The 21197-nt window shown below is 39.6% G+C and overlaps 1 protein-coding gene across 2 annotated transcripts in view; it reads right to left on the bottom strand.

Moving 5' to 3' along the window:
• Positions 1-8982: 8982 nt before the first annotated feature.
• The window catches only part of THBS2 (thrombospondin 2), a 67972-nt gene continuing 55757 nt past the window's right edge, over positions 8983-21197 (bottom strand). For both annotated transcript variants that reach the window (XM_042446137.1, XM_042446136.1), the window contains exons 18-22: positions 19525-19752; positions 17379-17650; positions 15388-15485; positions 13898-14037; positions 8983-10279 (exon numbers count right to left, since the gene is read on the bottom strand). In XM_042446137.1, the coding sequence (XP_042302071.1) occupies positions 10272-10279; positions 13898-14037; positions 15388-15485; positions 17379-17650; positions 19525-19752 (746 nt within the window). In that variant the 3' untranslated portion in view covers positions 8983-10271. The remainder of the gene's footprint in view (positions 10280-13897; positions 14038-15387; positions 15486-17378; positions 17651-19524; positions 19753-21197) is intronic.

Here is a 21197-nt window from a genome sequence, read left to right as displayed (position 1 = left end):
CCAGGATGCCAAGGTTCCATCCTATGGAATCTGGGGTTTGTAGTTTGATGAGACACTGTAGGACTCTGGCTGAGAGTTCTAAATACTCTTTCCTCAATTTACAAATCCCAGGACTCAACGGAACAAAACTAGGGCAGTTAAAGTGGAATAATAGCACTATAATTGTGTAGTGTGCCTGCATGGGCCCTGGTGTCCGGCAAATTTTAAGAATCGATCAGCAGGATTTAAAAATGGTGCAATCATTATTTCAGATACTATAGAAAAATCAACGGAAAAGGAACCCTTTCATACTTGCATGCATACTGTTCATCTATAAGCCAAAAAGAAAAGAAAAAGACTATGTGGGAGGAGCTGAAATCAATCAAACACAAAAACCAGAAAGCAGTGCCCATAACTCATACAACAAGATTCTAATGTGTTGCAAAGTGATGCTTACCCCTTTCTTTCCAAGTCCAGTAAAGAGAAAATCAGATGGTGGGCCAGGATAGATGTCAGAGGCACATCCCTTTGTGATCTAATTAATCCATTCTTTACCAGCGTCAGGACAGGATTGTACCACATGCTTTGAGCACTATGTAGTTTCAATCTTCACTTCACCATGCAGTCTCACTCCTCATTTTTACAAATGAATAATAATTAAAGGAACGGCTGGTTGGGATTACAAAAAAGAGCTGTTGCATGCTGTGAGAAGAATAAAAGTTATCAATTTCAGTTCAGCCTCTCCATTTTTGTGTAATATACTTAACAAAACCATTGTGTCTGAGAATGAAACTGTACTTTGACAAGCATCTTTGCACTCCATATGCCAGTTTGGCTTGTTCCAGTACACATTTGTTTATACTGTAAATTTTCACACACTGAAATGAAAGCAGATGTAGTCAGGGGTTGGGGGGGGATCAACACTCCAGTCTATATAATGTCCAACAAAAGGGCAAAGGTTCTCTAACAGGGCCTTTTTTTTCTGTAATCATGTCTTGATATCCCCCAAATTGTCATATGTTTTAACAACAAGAATTACATGAAGGTGATTTTGTTGTCCCAAATGACCTTTAAAACCATTAAAAATGATGTACATCACTGCTCTACAATCTCCGAGTATGTAATCATGACTAATACTTGTTTTATATCCAAAATTACATGGGCCAAACATTTGTACATTAACCAATTTGGCAAGCATTTCCAATAGTAATAGGTTTTGCATGCCAAGAAATAGTTTTGCAGTACTGTACTTACAATACTGTACTTTGGGGGAAATTTTTTCCTTGTGCTTACATTTTAAATCCCTATTAGAATTATCGTTGAGGAAATCAAACTATGTAGCTAATTTTTGGAGGAAAATAAAAAGTACAGAGCAGAAAAATGGGATAATAATTTGCAATAATCACATGACAAAAATCTGTTTTTAGCTTCCCAGACTTACTTGCCAAAATTATTATTTTTTATATCATCTTGTCAAAGGAAACATTATTACTGTTTGTTTAGGCTTTATATATCAATTTTACTTCCGCTCTCAAGTATGCACATTCCTAGTTGTGTATCATCTTCCAATTTTTGCTAATTTTGGTAATAGTAGTAAAATATTTAATTAAGATGTAGAGAGCTAGATGTACATCCTGTCTCATCCCTCCTCCCCCCTTTTTGGGTAATCATTCTGTTGTTGGTGTACGCTTTGGTTTCCATCCTATAGCGACACTAAGGTAAACCTATCATAAGGTTTTCTTGGCAAGATTTGTTCAAAAGGGTTGCCTTTGCCTTCTTCTGAGGTTGGAATACAATAACTTGACCAAGGTCACCTAGTGAATTACCACGGCCAAACATAGATTCAGAGCCTGTTCTCCAGAGTTGCAGCCCCATGCTCAAACCACTACACTATGCTGCTTGTAGGGATAAGTCTAGGGATTAAAAAATTAAATATGGCTTAGCGTCAACTTCCTAATCCTCCTCCTATTTGTCTTCATTAGAATAATCATTAGGGAAAGTTTCCACGCATACTACTGTATGAATTAACTGCTCTCAATGTATTTTATAATAAGCATATTTCAAAGATGAAACCTAATGTTCACTTCCATATTCACTGCCACTCCATTACACTATTATGTTAATTATACCTTGAATGAATTCCTGAAAAGGGTTGCAATGACTTCTCTCTCTACCTTGACAAATGCAGTGGATATTTGGGCTATATTGTTGTGGTGGTGGTGAGCCTTCCAATCATCTCCACCTTATGACCCTAAGGTGAACCTATCATGAGATTCCTGGCAAGACTTTTTCAAAGGAGGTTTGCCACTGCTTTCTTCCGAGGCTGATAGAATGTGCCTTACCCAAAATCACCCAGTGGATTTCCATGGCAGAGTGGGGATTTGAACCCTTGTCTCCTAAAGTCCTAGTCCAACACTCAACACGCAACATCATGCTGGATCTCATTTGGGAGTGTGTACTCTATATATATCAGTGTATTCTGTAGAGACCCCAATGGTTGTCTTACATGCAAAATACTGAAAGTAGGCTATAATAGGCCCATATGATTATTAGATAGATGACTGAATTCCAGATCATCAAGATAGTGCTTTTGGAAGTCTTCCTCTCTTATTCATGCACAGAGCAGGCAAAACTGCAGTAAGTTTATGGATGAGAAAACACTGTAGGTAGAAGTATTTTAGGCACTGAAAAGCTTTTCAGTCAAAGGAAGCCTGAAGAAATGGACTTCATTTAAATAAAAGGCAGCCTTTCAGCAAGTTAGTGTGATTTTCCATTACTTCTCCAAACAACCCTTTCTTTGACAAAGTGAAAGGAAAAGAGATGTAAACAAAAGCACAACTATTTTAATATAGGCCAGACAGTAAAAACGTTCCTATACTGAAAAATATTCTGGCTGTGATCAGAATCTCTCAGTTGGATATTTTGTCACTTACAGTGATGTTCATGAAAGTCAGAGGCATGATTAATTTATTGCATACATGACAGAAAAATGGTAGGGATGCATTTTTTTATAGGATTTTGAAATTCAGAATGCAGCTTCAGTACACACTTCAGGAAATATGTCATCTCAGTTGTGAAATTGCATGGATTTGCACATTAACATTTGTATGTCACATTTCTCAAGGAATTCCTCTAAACCTGTTGAACAGTTCCAGTTACCAACATCTGAGGGCTAGGAACTTAAGGCTTAACCCCCAGTTGTTAGTTCCAATTAGAGCAGACCCACTAAAGCATTATGCATTTGCTAAGTCAACACTGACTGCCACACTTGGGGTGAGAGCCTGAATTTTTAAAGGAGCTGTCCTAGGTACTGAACCTATTTGCAAGGGGGGGGGATAGAACTCAGCAACTGGATTTATCCTTTCAAGTTGATACCTAAAGCCAGAGTAGAGTTATTCCCCCATTGACATGGAAGCCACTGGCCACCACTGTCAAGACTTACAAGGCTGAATTGATTTAATGGGTTTGCTTTAGTTGGAACTAATAATGGGGTCTGAGTCCATGGTTGTATGATATATTTTATGAATTTAAAAAGACCCAATAGCCACTCTATTGCCTACTCACTCATATAAATATACTATTTTGTTTATTTCTTTTATTTATGCCCTGCTTTTCTCCCAGAGAGGAGACTCAAGGTGGATTACAATAAAAGAATGCACATAAACATAAATGAAATGAATAAATGTACCAATACTTTACAATACAATTTAAAAATACACCAATAAAAGAAAAATGCAGCAGCCCCTTCTGCACTGAGTGTCCCCATCCATCAAAAAATAAAGAGTTCTTTGTATAGCACAAAAGGGTTGCTATATGTAAGGCCATTTTCTGACTTTTCCCATATCACTTTGCAGGGACTGATGGTTAATGAGGCTCAGCCAGTCACATTAGTCTCCATTCTCCCTCAACTCTGTTTCATGTGGGAATATGGTGAAATGGTTGTTTTGCCACCTGGGATCTGGTGCTGTGAGAAATATGAGATATAAACTGAAATAAATGAACTGCAATTGTGAATTACGTTCAAAATCAGAGAATGATAACTAGTTTCACATTGGCGGGTTATAAACCACTGCTTTGCGGCGATCTGCCGCCGCCGCTGTTTGTTCCGTAAGGGAGCCGCTGCAGCCAAACCGCACGGCTCCATTACGGAGCAAAAAAGAAGCTCCAAAATGGAGCTTCTTTAAGCGGCGCCTCTATGACGTCGCGAGGCACCAGGGGCGGACTCGCGACGTCATAGATGCCACGACACGTGCGGACGCACAGCGTCCGATGCGTAAATATGGCGGCCGCCGTGTGGAACAGCCACCGCCATATTGTACATACAGAATACGTACTAGGGTTAGGGGGGTGCAGAAGCACCGCCCCTTCCTAACCCTAGTACGTATTCATTACGTACTAAATGGCGGTCTGTAACCCGCCATTAAATCAGTGCAGCTGACAAAGACTAAGCTTTCCTGTGTGTCATCAAAAATCAATGAGGCATTAACTGGTGGGCTCTAGATAAACTGATTCTTATAACTATTTTTGTTTGCAGTAAGAGTAACAGGTCAGAAAAAGCTGCTGAAGGGATCGAAATAAGCCTATGCATGCATCTGTAAAAAATGCCAACACAGGTTCTGTGAGGAAAACCATGCCCGGTACTGATCTTGTATGAAAAATCAATCTCTTGGGTCTAGATCCAGTTGCTACTTTCTACTTAAGCAGATCTATGGAATCAATGGAGTTTTCATAACTGTTCTTACTTTGCAACAATTAATTCAGGGGGTTTACTCTAATAGGGAAGAGCAGTTGAATTTATATTACTATATACACACTTATGAAAGCCAGCTTAATGTAATGGTTTAAGAGCTGGATTATGACACTGGAGACCATGGTTTGAATCCCCACTCGGCCATGCAAATTCACTGGGTGACCTTGAGCAAGTCATATTCTCTCAGCCTAAAAGAAGGCAATGGAAAACTTCCTCTAAGCAAAATATGTCAAGAAAACTCCTTGACAGGTTCTTCTTAGGGTCACTATAAGTCAGAAATGACTTGAACAAACAAAATTACAGTCCAGCACGGACAGCACAATCTATCAAAATGATCAGGAGGAGCTGCACTAAAGGATGGTTGTATAATCATTCATGCATGCTTTGGTGATCTGTAAAAGGCTCAAGTTGAATTATATTCCTACCAATACTGGCTACCTAAGAAATTTACATAAAGGACGTTTGGTTTCAATAATAGAAAAAAACTACAAGATGGGCATCTTGGCTTTTTTTAAAACAATATTTCTTTTTTAAAAAATCAAGTATGCAAAAATAAAGAGAACACTTTCCATAAAACCTTTTTACAGTTTATTGTCTATTCTTAAATGTATCAAAAGGGGAATTTGAATAAATGAGGGATATTAACTGGTGAAATTCTATCCGGGCAAACAAATAAATAGCTATTTACAATCTTTGGCAAAACAAAATTAAAGTTTTGTTGGTCTCTTGCTCATAAGCACAGACACACCCCCTTCCCTTCCCTTTTTTTTCTCACAAGCACATACACAAAACACACAAGAAAAAGGAAATCATAAATACTTTACATAGTATATAGGCAATTATGGTACAATCTAAATATTAACATCTTAGTCCCAGCACTGATGTCTCCTTTTTATTTGAAGGATACATAAACATTATTACATGAATGAAACTTCCCCCATTTCTCTCTGCGACTTCAGGCTATAATTTCAAAACATTAAAAATATGAAATGCAAAAACATCCCAGCAAACAACAGATAAAACCTTGTTTAAAGGATTTTATGTTAATATTAGTTTATGTTAATATGACAGAATTAAAGAAAATGTGCAATTAGTCAAAAACAATGCTTCCTTTATATGGTATATTATGTTGAAATCAATTCAAATGTTTGTTTCAAAGCAGAGGAACTAACCTTTGGCTCACTACATCCTCAAATGAAGCAAGAGAGATTACCCAAATCCACCTAATGTGTCCATGTACACTAGCACACTAGCACAGAAGAGCAATCATCTACATCCTTTGCCTCATTAATTTTGGTGGTGGGCAAGTTTTAGAAAAGATAGATTTTCAGCTCCAAGAATGTCCCAGCCCTCTGACTATGATGGGGTGAGGGTGGGGGCATTGTGGGAATAATAATGCAAAAAATATTTGTTCCTGCTTTGAATCTAGGATTGCCTCAATCCAATGATGGAAGCTTTCCTGTTCACTAATTAATTTTAATGAGAATATCCACCTCAGGATCAAGTATATCATCTCACTTGTACTAGGGACTTCTACAATGTATACCACCAGTTGGATAGGAAATTATGTATGTAAATCCTGAACCTGATCCAAAAGCTCATTTTGTGCACACATTAACTAAATAAAAATTACTGGAGATGGATTCTGTCCCCCACCTGAAACTAAACAGCAGATTGGTCTTACTAAATCATACACACACGACCTTATTACTGCATGTATTCCCTTTTCTCAATAAAGACCCATGTGTATAGCTGAGTGTACCCAGACCAAGATGAACCATATTTTTCTCTTGCAAAACCCCGTCAATGAATAACATGACATTGAGGTTGGGAACCATGCAATCCTCCAAATAGTGTTAGAGTGGACCTCTCAGCAGCATCCCTCACCACAATTCAGTCTGATGGCCAGGGCTTCTGGGAGGTGCACTCTAACAGCAATTGGAAAGTCGCATGACACTCAGCTATGAACTACACCAACAAATATACCTCATGGGCAAAGCTCATTCAAGATAACAATATAAAATAAAAGTATAAAATAAGTGTTAAATATGTACATACTATTGTATAACTGAATAATTGTATGTGGTTATGATAAAAGGTTGATCCTTTTCCAGCAAGTTTTCTTTAAAAGTCCTATACACAGCAGGCATACAAAAAAGATTCAAATGTTGAGGTCAATGGTAAATATCAAGGTTCTAATTACAAGGTCTCAGTGATCCCTTAGTTTATTTAATGATTCAGAGCATTCCAAAATTAATGTAACTTATATAAATCACATGTATAGCACAGTGGATTCATATCTATTGGTCTGACTTTTAAAAGCATCCTGTTGCCAGCTTCATCTTTCATTGTTAATGTGTTCTGTGGTATGCCTTCAAAAATTACTGTACAAGACATCTGCACAGTACAATAATAAATAGATTGTTAATATCCTTGTAATTGGAACCCTAATATATTGTCAGATTTTGGTCATAATTGTTTTGTCACAGAAACCCAGATCAGGAAGGTACAGGGGTATTGAAGTGCTTGCTGGAATAATGTTGCTTCACCTGGCCCAGAACTATTTACATGGATGCTTCAAGGGCACAATATTCAGAAACTGCTGTTCATCATATACTTGCTTCTATTATTAGTGCAAATTAAGTTCTCTACAGGCTGATTTTAAACTTTACCTGATGATCAAGTGTGCTGCCTTCCTGCTCTGTCTTTCCAATTTAACACCCATGTCATGTTTTAGATGGGAAAGATGTATGAAAAACACAGTGCCAAGCACCAGGCATTCTTTCACATATCCACAGAGCACACATGTCACAAAAAATGAAATGCTGAGTGCATATCTGAGGCAGAAGGGCAATTTATATTGAAAGCCAAGTGAAACCTCTCTTATAAAAGGGACATCTACGGTTGTTTCTGATATACACAAAACATTTTTAAATTTACTTCAGAGCAGTCCTATTTCAAGTCAAAAGAACAGTTATAGAATATGCAAAGCAGAATATTCTAGCCTGGCTTCATGTAAGGCTGGTTTTCTCTGCAGCAGAACACACTAAGTGAGGCCATTGATTCATCTAGAATATTATCTACACCAAAGCTAAGCAATTTTATGGCTCTTCAGATTGGACTGACACTCCCAGAATCTCTCACCATTGTCTGTGCTGGCCAGATATGATGCAACAGGCTGACATCATGTTAGTGACATATGCAGGCACAAGTCCACCTTTATGTCTGGTTTTAGTCTTTATGGAAGGTAGTATACTCTTCCACCCTCTGGAGCAATTCAAACTCCCCCAACTCACCACTGTATACCAATAGCACACACCCCTCCAAGCTGTTCCATTGCTGGTACAGATGGCTGGTAGGGGATTGGAGAAGCAACTGTTCTCACAGCTAAATACAGAATGAGGACATCATCCACTGAGACTTCCAGAGGACACCAGCATACTTCAGTGGAAGATGTCCTCAGGCTGCATCTGGCTATGAGGACACAGACATATGCTTCTCCAATCTCTCTCTGCTGGCAGTGAATGGACCATCGAGGGGGGCATCACAGTACAGAGTATGGTAGTACCAAAGTGCCTTGGAGTGGTGACAGGGAGCCAGAGTTGCACACATGGAACTTTTATGGTAAGATCAACCATATAGCATCTCAGTCACAGTCCAGCAACTTCTCAAGGGGGGGGGATGTTCCTCAACTCATCTTCACTGACTGGCAGTGGTTCTCTAATTTTTCATACAATCTATCCCTAACGTTAACTGGAGATGTCTGGAAATTCAATCTGGGATCTTTCACATGAAAAGCATGTACTCTGCTCCTGAACTACAGTACTTCCACTAAGTGCTATTAGAATAATTCCTTTGGAGACATAAACATTAAAAACACACACACTCACACACATTTGATAAATTTTAATGACTGACATTACTCCACTGCCCTGGAATTATGAGTAAGGGGTGAAACCTCAATGGGGTGGTTTGGAGCAGCCCCATTTAAGGCTGGATCGGGACATGGCAAACAGATGTGTAACCCCAATCCAGCCAGTTTCCACCCCAAATAGGAATGGCAATAATCCATTCCTATTTGGGCTTGAAAAAAGCCACCCCTTTGTCTCTAGAGCTGACTTTTTGCTGGCTTTGGGGCAAGTGGCATCTAAATGCCACACCCCGAGTTGCCCGGAAGCCAGAAAGTGTGTAATCGCCACAGCTTGTAGGTGACTCAGTGGTGTGGTACATCTAAACTCCACATCACAAAGCTGGCATGAAGCTGTCTGTTTTGGCTCTAATCCTGCTCATGAGAATAGATTCAGTGATGTCCACATACAGTGCATGATGGATTGTGTCAATCTGAGCACTCTCTTACAGGTTACCTCCATGAGAAATAATTCCAAGCTCACTTTTGTAGAACAGAAACAAGTATAGCATTTTAAGTTTGTATACAAACTGTTATGCTGTAACTTAACTATAACTGCTGAAGGGCTAGTACCGATTATTAGCACACACACACACAAAATCAACTATTTTTAATAATTAGCACACATTTAATCTAGGGATGTAGATTAGTCACAGTGTTCTCATTGTCAACAAGATAGGGTGTTTAATACACTGAGACATCCTATGAAAAGAAATGTCAGTATTTTTCACTCTTGCAGAGGGTGAAAAAAACAAGCTGGGGGAGGGTTGTTGTCCACGTGAAATGACAGTATTTTGCAAAAAGAATATTGTATGTTGCCGAAAGAACAATACTTTGTGCAAAACAGGTTTTTGTGTTAAATAAAACCCTTCACAAAATTTTCACCAACTTCCCATGTGAAAAAATCACTCAAAACCCTTACAATCTCACACACAGAAGACCTGTGAAATGTTTTCATCTTGAATGTGAGACAAAAGAAGCAAAGATGTGCATCCCTAGGTTCATCTTAAAAGGTGCTAAAAATTATTAGTGCATGAAACCATCTTTTAATCTTTTAATCTGGACTTTGCATGGCTTCTTAGTGGAGAAAGTATTTCATATTAACTCCTTCTTAATTGGGTTGAAATTTATCTCCCAGATTGTGTTATCACCAAGGCCCAGCCCTGATATGAGCAATATGGGCTACAGAAGTGATCTGCCTTCTGACTACTTTCCAACCCAATCCATCTTGACATCAATCTTCCCCTGCTACATCACATCCCACCATATCTATAATCTATATAAATACATTAAGTAATTACACTTTTACAATGTAACTGTAAACGTCATTAGAAAAAAAAGTCTAAGCAAATGAACAAACATGTTTGCTAAGTTTTCACTCTCCACAGCAATCTGGTTTTGCTTCAGTGGTGGATTTGATGGTCACATTTAGGCCCTTTTGGTCCAAGGTCTTAGAAGGCACTTAGGTGTAAGATTGAAGGGTTCCCTCCTGGCAGCAAAAGAGGTACACGGTCAGGGGAACATGCCAGAGGGAAAGTTGAAAACAGAGTGAGGAATTTGGAGTACCAGGATGTACAGAGGTGTCTACGTTGAATGGCATCTACAGTACTTTGCTGGTTATGCAGCAGCTTTTGTTCAGGCATCTGCAATAAAGACAAAGGAAAATTGGGCTGTATGCAATGCACACTTGGGACAATTACACACACACACACACACAGAGTCAATAAAAACTCACATTTGGGAATTAGATACATGTTGCAGTATGTACAATGTGAATCTGCAAGTCATATTTATTACTGTGTGGAATCTGACTGATTGTACATAATCTAATTGCTTTGCTACTTTATCTGCCATGGTTGCCTTGACTGATGATCTGTGTCTGAGCATCGACAGGGGTAGTGTGACCCTGTTGGTGCTCCTAGACCTCTCAGCGGCTTTCAACACGATAGATCACGGCATCCTCTTGGACCGCCTGAGGGGGTTAGGTATCGGAGGCAATGCATTGCAGTAGTTCCGGTCCTTCCTCTCAGGCAGATCCCAGAGGGTGCTGCTCGGGGACAGCTGCTCCAGTAAAAGGGAGCTCACCTGTGGGGTTCCACAGGGTGCTATACTGTCCCCGATGTTATTTAACATCTATATGAAGCCGCTGGGTGAGATTATTCGGAGTTATGGAACTGGGTGTTATCAGTACGCTGATGACACCCAGATCTATTTCTCCGTGTCTCGTTCGTCGGCCTCGAATTCTAATGGCATCTCCTCTCTCAGTGAATGTCTCCAAGCAGTAATGGGCTGGATGAGGGAAAACAGATTGAAACTGAATCTGGACAAGACAGAGGTGCTCACGGTAGCGGCCCCGAAACCAAGAATTGGGTTGCAACCTCCAGTCCTGGACAGGGTCACACTCTCCTCTAGTGCCTGTGTTTGCAGTCTGGGGGTGCTCCTTGACTCGTCGCTCCTGATGACAAATCAGGTGAATGTGACGGTCAGGAGCGCCTGTTATCAGCTTTGGCTGATACGCCAGCTGCACCCTTTTCTGGAAGTAAGGGATCTCGAGACTGTTGTACACGCGCTAGTAACTTCACGTCTAGATTTCTGTAATGCACTCTATATGGGGCTACCCTTGTGCTTGATTCGGAAACTGCAATTAGTGCAGAACATGGCGGCCAGAGTAGTGTCAGGAACATCTAGGAGGGACCATATTACTCTGGTATTAAAGTCCCTCCACTGACTGCCTATTAGTTTCCAGGCCCAGTACAAGGTGTTGGTTATCACCTTTAAAGCCCTAAATGGCTTGGGTCCAAACTATGTCAGGGACCGCCTCCTCCCATATAATCCTCCCCGCAGATAATCCTCCCATATAATCCTCCCCTCAAAGATCTAGGCTTTCGGCTACCTCCCAGAGGGCTTTTTCTGTTGTCGCCCCCAGATTATGGAACGACCTGCCAGACGAGATCCGTCAATTAGACATCTTTAAAAAGGCTGTCAAGACTGATCTCTTCCGGCAGGCCTTTCCAGGATAGATAAACCCAGTCTCAGGAACTCTCTTCTTATCCTCCCTGGAAATGCCACCATAGTTTATTGTTTTGTTTTGTTTTACTTGTTTTGTTTTGTCTTGTTTTTGTGTTGTAATGTGTTTGTGTTAAAGTTGTTTAATTTGTTGGTTTTAATTATAAGTGATTTAATAACTTTTAAGGGGGGGAGGGAATTTTGATGTATAATGTATTGTATTTTATTGCTGTTAGCTGCCCCGATTGACCTCAAAGGGACGGGATATAAATACATTTTATTATTATTATTATTATTATTATTATTATTATTATTATTATTATTATCTGTTTACATTGTTGTCTGCCTGGACCTCTGACTGAATGTACCATCCCTAAGCAGGACTTTTTATAAATGTGTTCTACTAATCTCACAAAGTGATTTCAGAGGAACCTGCTCAAAGTCTAGAAAAGTTACTTTTTGGACTACAGCTGCCAGAACTGACCAGCCAGCACAGTCACTGTAGATTCCAAGTTATCTGAAATAATAAATTTCTAAAATTTAGACTACTTTGAAGTAAGTAGGTTTAAAATGGTAATTTGTTTACTTCCTTCAAAGTATTTGTAACAGCTGAAAACAAACATCTCTTTCCTACATTATTAACCAATAGGAATTAAGGGAAAGGTTAGAAATTACTCTCACTCAGTCATTGTTTACTACATGCATGGCTATGACTACAAAACTAGGATATGGCTTTCAAACACCAGTGAGAAACTCCAAGTCTAACTCCAGAGAAAGAATTTCATACCACCTAATGCATCATTAAGCTGTTTTCTTTACAATGGAGTCAGTTCACTTGGGGATCTGGTGGAGATATGCATAGAATATTCATCATTATTCATTTCCCAACAACAACAAAAAGGATTTGCTGACAACAGGAATGTCAGTTGGAAAGAATAACAAAGAAGCAAGAATTCTGTGCAAGTTTTGCCCAGTATTCACCCATGTCAAAGTGGTTTGGGGGGGGGGGGGAATCTGTCTCCTTTTCCTTATGCTTGAGTATTAAGGTTCCTGCTCCTTTAAAAACCCTCTCCTTTCTTGAAGCAGTTGATCTAGTGAAATCTCCTAGCAAGAGAGGCTACCTCAGGAAAAGGGGGAAGAGAGCACTGCTCAAGTTTTTAAAGGGGAAGAAAAGCCTAATACTGACTCCTCATGCTACAAAGCCCAAACGGAGAGGCAAAGGGACAGATGGAGAGGCTCTTTTTTGCTTTCATGGAGCAACAGAGGGAGGGAGAGCAGCACGGATGTTTCCACAGTTGCAGAGGTAACTCTTTCACTGGCAAGGCAAAGACAGCAGTTTGGGAGAGTAACATTTCTTTTACAGGATTGTCTCCCCAGACAAAAGGAAGTGCCAATCAACCTCTGCTCCCTCCCACCATGGCTCTTTGAAATATCCCTTCCGCAGGATAATTCTGGACTCTGAAACTAAATATTAAGTAATAATGAAAGTTATATCCTGAGATGTCAAAGGATTAAACTCTGCACAGAAAAGAAGTAAAATTTTCCGCTATTTAGAAAAGTTTAAAAATGAAATTGTTTGTTTACAGGAAACAACAATTTAAAAAGGAGAAGAAAGATTTTTAAGAAATAAAAATTTTGGTAGAGAATTTATGTCAGCAGCTCAAAAAAGAAAAAAAAGGAGTGGTATTATATGTAAAAGCAACAATTCAGGCAAAGGAAATGTTTAAGGATGGAAAGGGGCACTATATAGGAGTAGAAATAGAGGTCCAGGAGCAAAATATACTTCTAGTTGGACTTTATGCCAACATTACCATATATAAATCTACTCAGGATTTTTGGATCCATTTTTGGTACAGTCGACCCTTCTTATACACTGATTTTTTATACACAGATTCAAGCATACATGGTTTGAAATGTTCAAAAAAAGTATAAATTTTAAATATCAAACCTTGATTTTTCATTTTTTATAAGGGACACCATTTTGGTATGTCATTATATTTAATGAGACTTGAGCATACACAGTTCTTGGAACCAAACCACAGCATATAACAAGGGTCCACTGTATAAATTTTTCAATTTATTGACAAGTATATACAGTAATTACCAAGTAATAAACCTACATCTATAAACCAGCCCCAAAATTGCATCCACTAACTATCTTGCTGGCTAAGCATATTTTAATTTAAGGAATCTTCTAATTGTTTTATGAAGCTGAAATGACTGGGACCACAAAATTGTTGAAGATCTTTACTTACCTCTGCATTCATATTTGAGGTCAGAAAAGTATACCATCTCTTGTGAAAAGACAAATAGACCTAACCTCCCACCAGCATAGGTCTTGTCATAGATTGGTCCAGAATCTGCCATAACTTGCTTCCCTTCATATACTAAAACTCTGAAGAAATAATACCATGTAGATTAGATGCAATGTTTAAGTGACAGGTTATCGTTCAAGCTAAAATGAAAGACCTTTTAAGAAGGGACTGAGATGTGAAATACCCAGACATTTCTAAAACATATGACTTGGATCCTGTGGTGTTCCAGATATTCATAAACTATCACTCCCATCATTGGCCAAACTGGCTAGGACAGATGGGAACTGGAGTTTAACAATACAAGGAAGGCTGCAGGTTCCCAGCACTGTTCTAACACGGGGTCTACTCCATACAGAGTCCATACATGAACCAATCTGTCTAGCATTCACAGCTCTTTATGTTGTGGGTATCAGTAATTTTATAGATACTACTTTCTGCTCTTTTCATGTCAGCCTTGTCAGTAGATCTATGCTGAGAAGGATATTATACATCTGACACATTTAGTTCATTTGTACAATTGTATATTTTGTACATTTAGTTTCCCCTTGAGGAATCTTTTTACTTTCTTCTTTCATTTCTTCTCCTACGCCCTCCAAAGTCCAATTTTTAAGAAAGAAAGGAGAAAAAAACAGCTCCTGTCCAAGTATTATTTTTATTGAATAATAGGCTTTGTTTATGAGACCTATTCAATGGAAATTGAATATATCTGATGGCATGCAAAGTTTTAACAATAGCAAACTATTCAGAATCCACCCAGATCTTTAGTCAATAAACAGAAAAAGGATGCCATGAATGAAATGACAACTAGTATTTGCTTACATACTATTAAGGAGTTTATCACACAAAGGAGATTGGGAGTTTATCCAGTGAATATCCCAGAAAAAATACATAATTACATAATGTCGCACAAAACTCACCATGAAAGTGGTCACAAAGAAGCATTAATGCACATTTTGTTACTTTTGGGATTTCACTGGCAATGCACTTTCACTATCACTTTATTTGTGCAATTGCATGTGATAATCATTTGTGCAATTACTCACAATTTCTGCTTCATTTGCAGGATGCTTTAAATTCACTTTAATCTCGCTTTAACATCAAAATCAAAAAGGAAGAGCCCTCCCTCCAATCCATCTGCCTTGGTCCTGGCCTCAGAGGGAGAGAAGAACCACTGGACCTCATCCCCTTTCCCTCCACCATTCCCTTCTCCTTTTGTTTCGTGTCTTTTAGATTGTAAGCCTGAGGGCAGGGAACTGTCTGATTAAAAATAACAATTGTAAGCCGCCCTGAGAGCCATTAGGGCTGAAGGGTGGGATATAAATACCTAAATAAATAAATAAAAATCAGTCTCAATGTGATAAACTCCTAAGTAAAGCCTTATTTGTGATTGACTGGGAAAGCAATGCCATATGCCATATGAAATGTCTTACTTTATTAATCCTGTCTTAGGCCTGTGGATCAAATGCCACCTGTAGGCAGTGTAATCTTTCCAACCAATATTCTTGGGATCATGCCACAAGGTACGGACCTGTGGTAGAAAAAAAACAAAAAACAAAATCATTTTTGGGGGGCAGAGGGAAGCCTTGTGAATGACTTGTTACAACTAGAAGAAATCAGGTTCCTGTGGCTTCTCTCTTTTGGATCAGTGTTTCTCAATATTTGCTCTTCCAGATGTTTTGAGATATAACTCCCCAAATCCCTGATCATAAGGCATGATAGTTGGGGCTTCTGGAAGCTGAAGTCCCAAACACTTGGAGGATAAAAATTGAGAATCACTGCTGTAGATTTGAAGTCATAAAGTACCATATATAGTGCATAAGACTCATGTATGAGTCGAGGGAAGGTTTTAGGGACAAAATGATGGATTTTGATATGGCCTGTGGATAAGTCAAGGGTAGAATTTAGGAGATGGGTTTTAAGATTGGCTTCAAAGTAGAAGTGGAGGGGGGGGAGAGAAACTTGGTTTTCAAAGGAAATGCAAAGAGGAGGAGGATGAGAAGCAAAGGTTTGGAGATTAGCTTGAAAGTGGAGGGGAAATGGTGAAATGCAAAGAGGAGGAAAGGTCTGGAGATCAGCTTGAAAGTGGAGGGGAAATGGGGAAATGCAAACAGGAGGAGGAGGATGAGAAGCAAAGGTTTGGAGATTGGTTTGAAAGCGGAGGGAAATGAAGAAATGCAAAGAGGAGGAAAGGTTTGGAGATCAGCTTGAAAGTGGAGGGGAAATGGGGAAGTGCGAAGAGGAGGAGGGAAGGTTTGGAGATAGGACTGAGAAGAGAATCACTTCATGCACATTCACACTGGTGCCTCACAGTTCATTGAGGCACGGAGAGTGGGGTATCAGGACTGCTTTTTAAAGGAGCTTTATGAGCAATATTACTGTTTGTTGTTGTTGTTGTTGTTGTTAACTGTCCTCCACTCAGTCTCAACCCATGGTGACTGTATTGACCCTTATATAATTTGACCCCAGATTTTAGGGCCAATTTTTGGGCATAAATTTCTCAACTTGTAGTTGTGTATATCCAGTAGTTTAAAATATGCTGATAATCATCTTTATACTCTCGTAATGTGGTGAAGTCACTCTTCTGTTGCTATGATTTACCAATCAAATACTAGCATGGAAGGTCAGAGAATCAAGGAATGTACAAAATTGGAATTGCATGCAGGGATCCTTCTCAGTTAAGAGGGTTAGCTACTCTATGGACTTTTTCATACATGGAGCTATGTGCTGTCATTCCAAAAATGGATAAAGTGTCAAGTTGCCCTCCTTTTCCAGGGCATGTCCTCCATTTCTCCCTCCTGTCCAGGAGAAATGTCAAAATGTCCTCTCCCTCTGCCTTTCCCCCAGCAGCTGTGTCCTTAATTAGAGGAAGCCAAGAGGAGGAGAGGAGTGGGGCGAGGGAAGTGCTTGTGTATCCCTTTAAGAATCAGGCCTGCCTGCCTCTCCCTGGGAAAGCAAGGTACGCTGGGAAATCTGGGAACAGGAGCCATCCGGAGGCTTGCTTTCCACCCAGCTGGCTTTACACAAAGGGAATGAATTCGCAAGCAAACTGGACATGTAAATACGGTTGTTTTGCAAATTTGCTCATTTCTTGATTCTCCTCACTTTCTCCCTAGATTCTGTCCTGATTGCGTGCAGGGCCATGTGATAATCAGCTGTGAAGTTGTCCCTAAGTCATGGATGACCTTGCATTGTCTCCACTTTAACCTTCCAATTTTCCCTCGTCTGATAAAGTACTGTGTGAGAAGGCTCAGTACAGGGATACAGCGCTATTTGTATGTCATTTGGTTTCCTTATGCCACTGGTTGGCCAATGTGTAAACAGAATATTGGACTTGATAAACTTTTGGTCTGATACAGCAGAGATCTTTTGTTCTTAATAAAGACAGGATATTGCTGAATGGAAATTATACAACACCTCTTACCTGTCCAGGTGTATTTCCAGTATGCCAAAGAGCATTTCTCAAATGTTCACCAGTGCCAGTTGTGGAGTTCACTACTTTAAGTGATACCCCTGAGTAACCATAAGCTCTGGTGGGTTTGTCTTCCCAATATGTCTGAGTAACTTGTTTCCACATCAGGACATAGAAGCGACTACTGGACTGGTAAGCAAAGACAAATCCAGCATAGTCATCATCCCGGTCCGTATTGACATAAAATGTACCACTGAAGTCAACAGAACTGAATTCATCATAACCTGGAACAGGACAAAAAATGTTATTTTTCTGCTGAGAATTTTGATGTTGATGTCATAGAAATTACAAATAATTTGGACAGAAATGTTTGTGCACTATCTAGCTTTGAAGGGGCTGTACAGACCGGCCATTAAGGTGTGGTATCCACATGATGCATGCCCTGATTCTGCCCCATGCTGGCACAATGCCACACGCCACACCACATGCTGCACAGTGTCACGGGGCTCCTTTGGTGCTGCGTCTACATGATGCAGTGCCAAAGGAGTGTGGAAAAGCTGTGCACCAGTGTCTATGGCACCCTTTCTGGGGTGCCAAAAGGATCCACTTTTTGCAGCTCCTTTTTGTGCCATGGAAATATGAGATTGGCGCCGTGGCATGTAGTTGCTGCAGCCCTAATCCAATGTTAAAAGGGGCGGCTACAGGCTGCCCCTTAGGGAAGGTCTGTCAAGACCCTTAAAGTATTCATTTGATTTCAGGCATCTGTCTGTTTTGGCACATTCCCTATCTTCCACCATGAACAAGTCAGTATGGCCTATCTTTCATGTGTTTAGCAGCCTTGGATTGCATTTTGGAAGAAGGGCAGCATATAAATAAACAAGTTTCTTAATTTTAATTGTCCTTCCCATCACTTGATTTAAAATGAACCTATTTGGTGAATATGTATATTAGATATACAGTGCACCCACGTCATATGCGGGTGCGCTATACGTGGCTTTCAGCATACACTGAAAGTTATGCCAGAAGAAACAGTGGTGTGCGCTTGAAGACGTAATGGTGCATTCACCCGTGGTGTGCATGTTGCACCGCGCCGTGGGCACAAGCCCCATTGTTTTAATGGGACTCTAACACATGCAATATTTCCCTTATGCGAGGGCGTCTGGAACAGATCCCCGCATAAGGGAACAGCCCACTGTATTTATCAGTGCGTACACGTACTGAAATAACCCAAGGGCCATCATATTTTTAAAATTCATTTCTATGGCTGTGATGGATGATTTCTGAATGTGTGGGAAGAGATAACAATTATGTATGCAACCACATTCCTACTATCCTTCAGCCATCCATATATTCAGGCAAACACCAGAATAGTGTTAAAGTTTATAACGAATCAAAAGGATTTTTATTTGCATAACAAATATTCAGATTTACCAAAGATAGGGGGGAAATCAAATAAATCACCTTGTGAAAAGTAAAGAATGCATTACTTTTTTCTTTTCTCTTTCTATTTTGGTAAAACTTTGGTATCAAGCTATTTATATGAAGAAATTTGTTATTACACAGTATCTGTATAGTTGCCAAGGCATTCTTCAGAAGTGATAAGTTTTTCTAGCCTTTTCAAATAAGTCATTTGAAAGGACTGAAGTGAATGTACAATCTGGCTCAAAGACTCTTTCTAAATAGCAGTTTTCACCAGAAGTGTTCCAGATAATAGATAAGTTCCCAATATCCAAAGGGGTTTTAAATTTGCATTCTTAAACCACAGTTCCCAGTATCACACACAACCCAGTAAAGTTTCAAAAACACTTCCTTTTAAGACAAGGGGATGTACAATTCAAATAAAACAAAAATCCAGAGTACTACTGGAAAGCTTCTGAATATTTAAAATGGTTCTCTGAACTGTAGCTGGACTGCAGGTTATACGCTTTCATAGAGCCCTAGTGGCATAATGATAAATGCCTGTACTGCAACCACTCACTCACAAACCATAAGGTTGTGAGTTCAATACAAGCCAGGGACTCAAGCTCAACTCAGGCTTACATCCTTCCAAGGTTGCTAAAATGACTACCAAGATTATTAAACTGCTTAAGTGCACTGATAAGCGGTATAGAAATGTACTTGTTATTGCTATTGCCTTTTGAATTCTTCCAATACTCACCTACAGCTATGCCAGGATCTGAGTTAGCAGTCTGTACCAGTTCTTTGCCTTGATGACGAATCACCCAATTTGGGTCAATCTGAGCTGTTCCTTTAGGGTCCAGAGGGACCATCTGGAACTTTCTGAAGTCAGTTTCACTAATGGCATCATTTTCAGGACACACATCATAAATATCTGGGACTTTGTCATTGTCAAAATCATCTTTGCAGACATCACCTCGGCCATCACCTAATGTATTTATGTTCAAGGAGGAAAATAACAAAACATAAAATTGTTTAATTTCACATTCACAACTTTCTCCAAAGGAGGATAAGTGTGTGTGTGTGTGTGTGTGTGTGTGTGTGCCATGTATTACTGTACTACAAGAGAGACAAATCAGCTGGTTAATTAATGGGTCTTCTTAGTTTTAGTGGTAGAATCTCAGAATCTATGCGTTGGAAGAGTTTTGGAAGTTATATAATTTAACTTTCTGCACAGTACAAGTCAGCAGATGGCTGTTGTTGTGTATCTTCAAGTCATTCTTGAAATATAGCAACCCTAAGGCAAACTTATCATGGGCTTTCTTTGTTCAGAGGGGAGTGTTGCCCTTTCCTTCCTCTGAGGCTAAGAGAGTGTGACATGCCCAAGGTCACCCAGTAGGTTTCCATAGCAAACCAGGGATTCAAAGCCTGGTCTCCCATTGTCCTAGTCCAGCATTCAAATCACAACACCACATTGACTCTCACATGGAAGATGGAGTGACAGCATATTAGGACACCTGTTTAAACACTTTAGCAAAGGAAAATCATCATTCTCCTAAGGCAGTTTGTTCTATTCAGAGTTGAACAGTTTTTTCTGTTAGGAGGTTTGCACTCTGAAGTTTATAAAGATGAAAACTTTGTGCTCTAGTACTTCTAACTTGTTTCACAATGTATGGATAGGGTTTGGCCACAACCCTCTTGCATACTGTGAGACAATTCTAGATATACTCAGATACATCAGGAGGGTCAGACAGATGGGCAGCTTGGAGCAGCCTCTGACTTCTCCAGTGATCAACCCCCGATCAGCCCAGGACCTCAGACTGGATGCCATGGTCCCAAAGCCAGCAGCTGCTGTGGTCCTGAACGGGTCACCTACAAGGAGACACTTTTTGCCACTACTTTTCTGGCAACTTTGGGCCACTTTAGGTGGCCTCAGAGAGGTTTATGGCTACATCAGAGGCATGTATCATATGCACAACATGCCCACGAAGCAGCTGAAAGCCACACTTTTGAGCCTGTCTGTTTCAGGCCTCAGATACACAAAGCCTCCCACTAGTGTGTGCATGAGAGTTTCCAGAAAAGTGCAAATGAGTGGCCCTGTCCTGGTCATGTTTCTTCGCATCAAATGAATATTTTTTAAAATATTAATTAAAGTACATTGTTTGCATTTATGTTTTTGCTGCTTCTATGTGTCAATGAATAAAATGAAGCATAGAGTTACCAGGCACAAACTTAATTTCACTTATACTGCAGTTGTACATTTTTGTCCATATCACAACAGTCATGTTCAATTTACAGTTGTGAAAGTAGAGTTTCATGAGTGCAACTTTGTAGAGGTTGAGCCCAAAATGCTTTGGGCCAGAGGTGTTTTGGATTTTGGATTAATAATAATAATAATAATAATAATAATAATAATAATAATAATAATAATAA

Source organism: Sceloporus undulatus, chromosome 1 (genome assembly GCF_019175285.1).
Source record: "Sceloporus undulatus isolate JIND9_A2432 ecotype Alabama chromosome 1, SceUnd_v1.1, whole genome shotgun sequence".
Taxonomy (NCBI): Eukaryota; Metazoa; Chordata; class Lepidosauria; order Squamata; family Phrynosomatidae; genus Sceloporus; species Sceloporus undulatus.
Note: the sequence above shows the minus strand (reverse complement) of the source record. Positions and strands in the feature narration are given on the sequence as shown.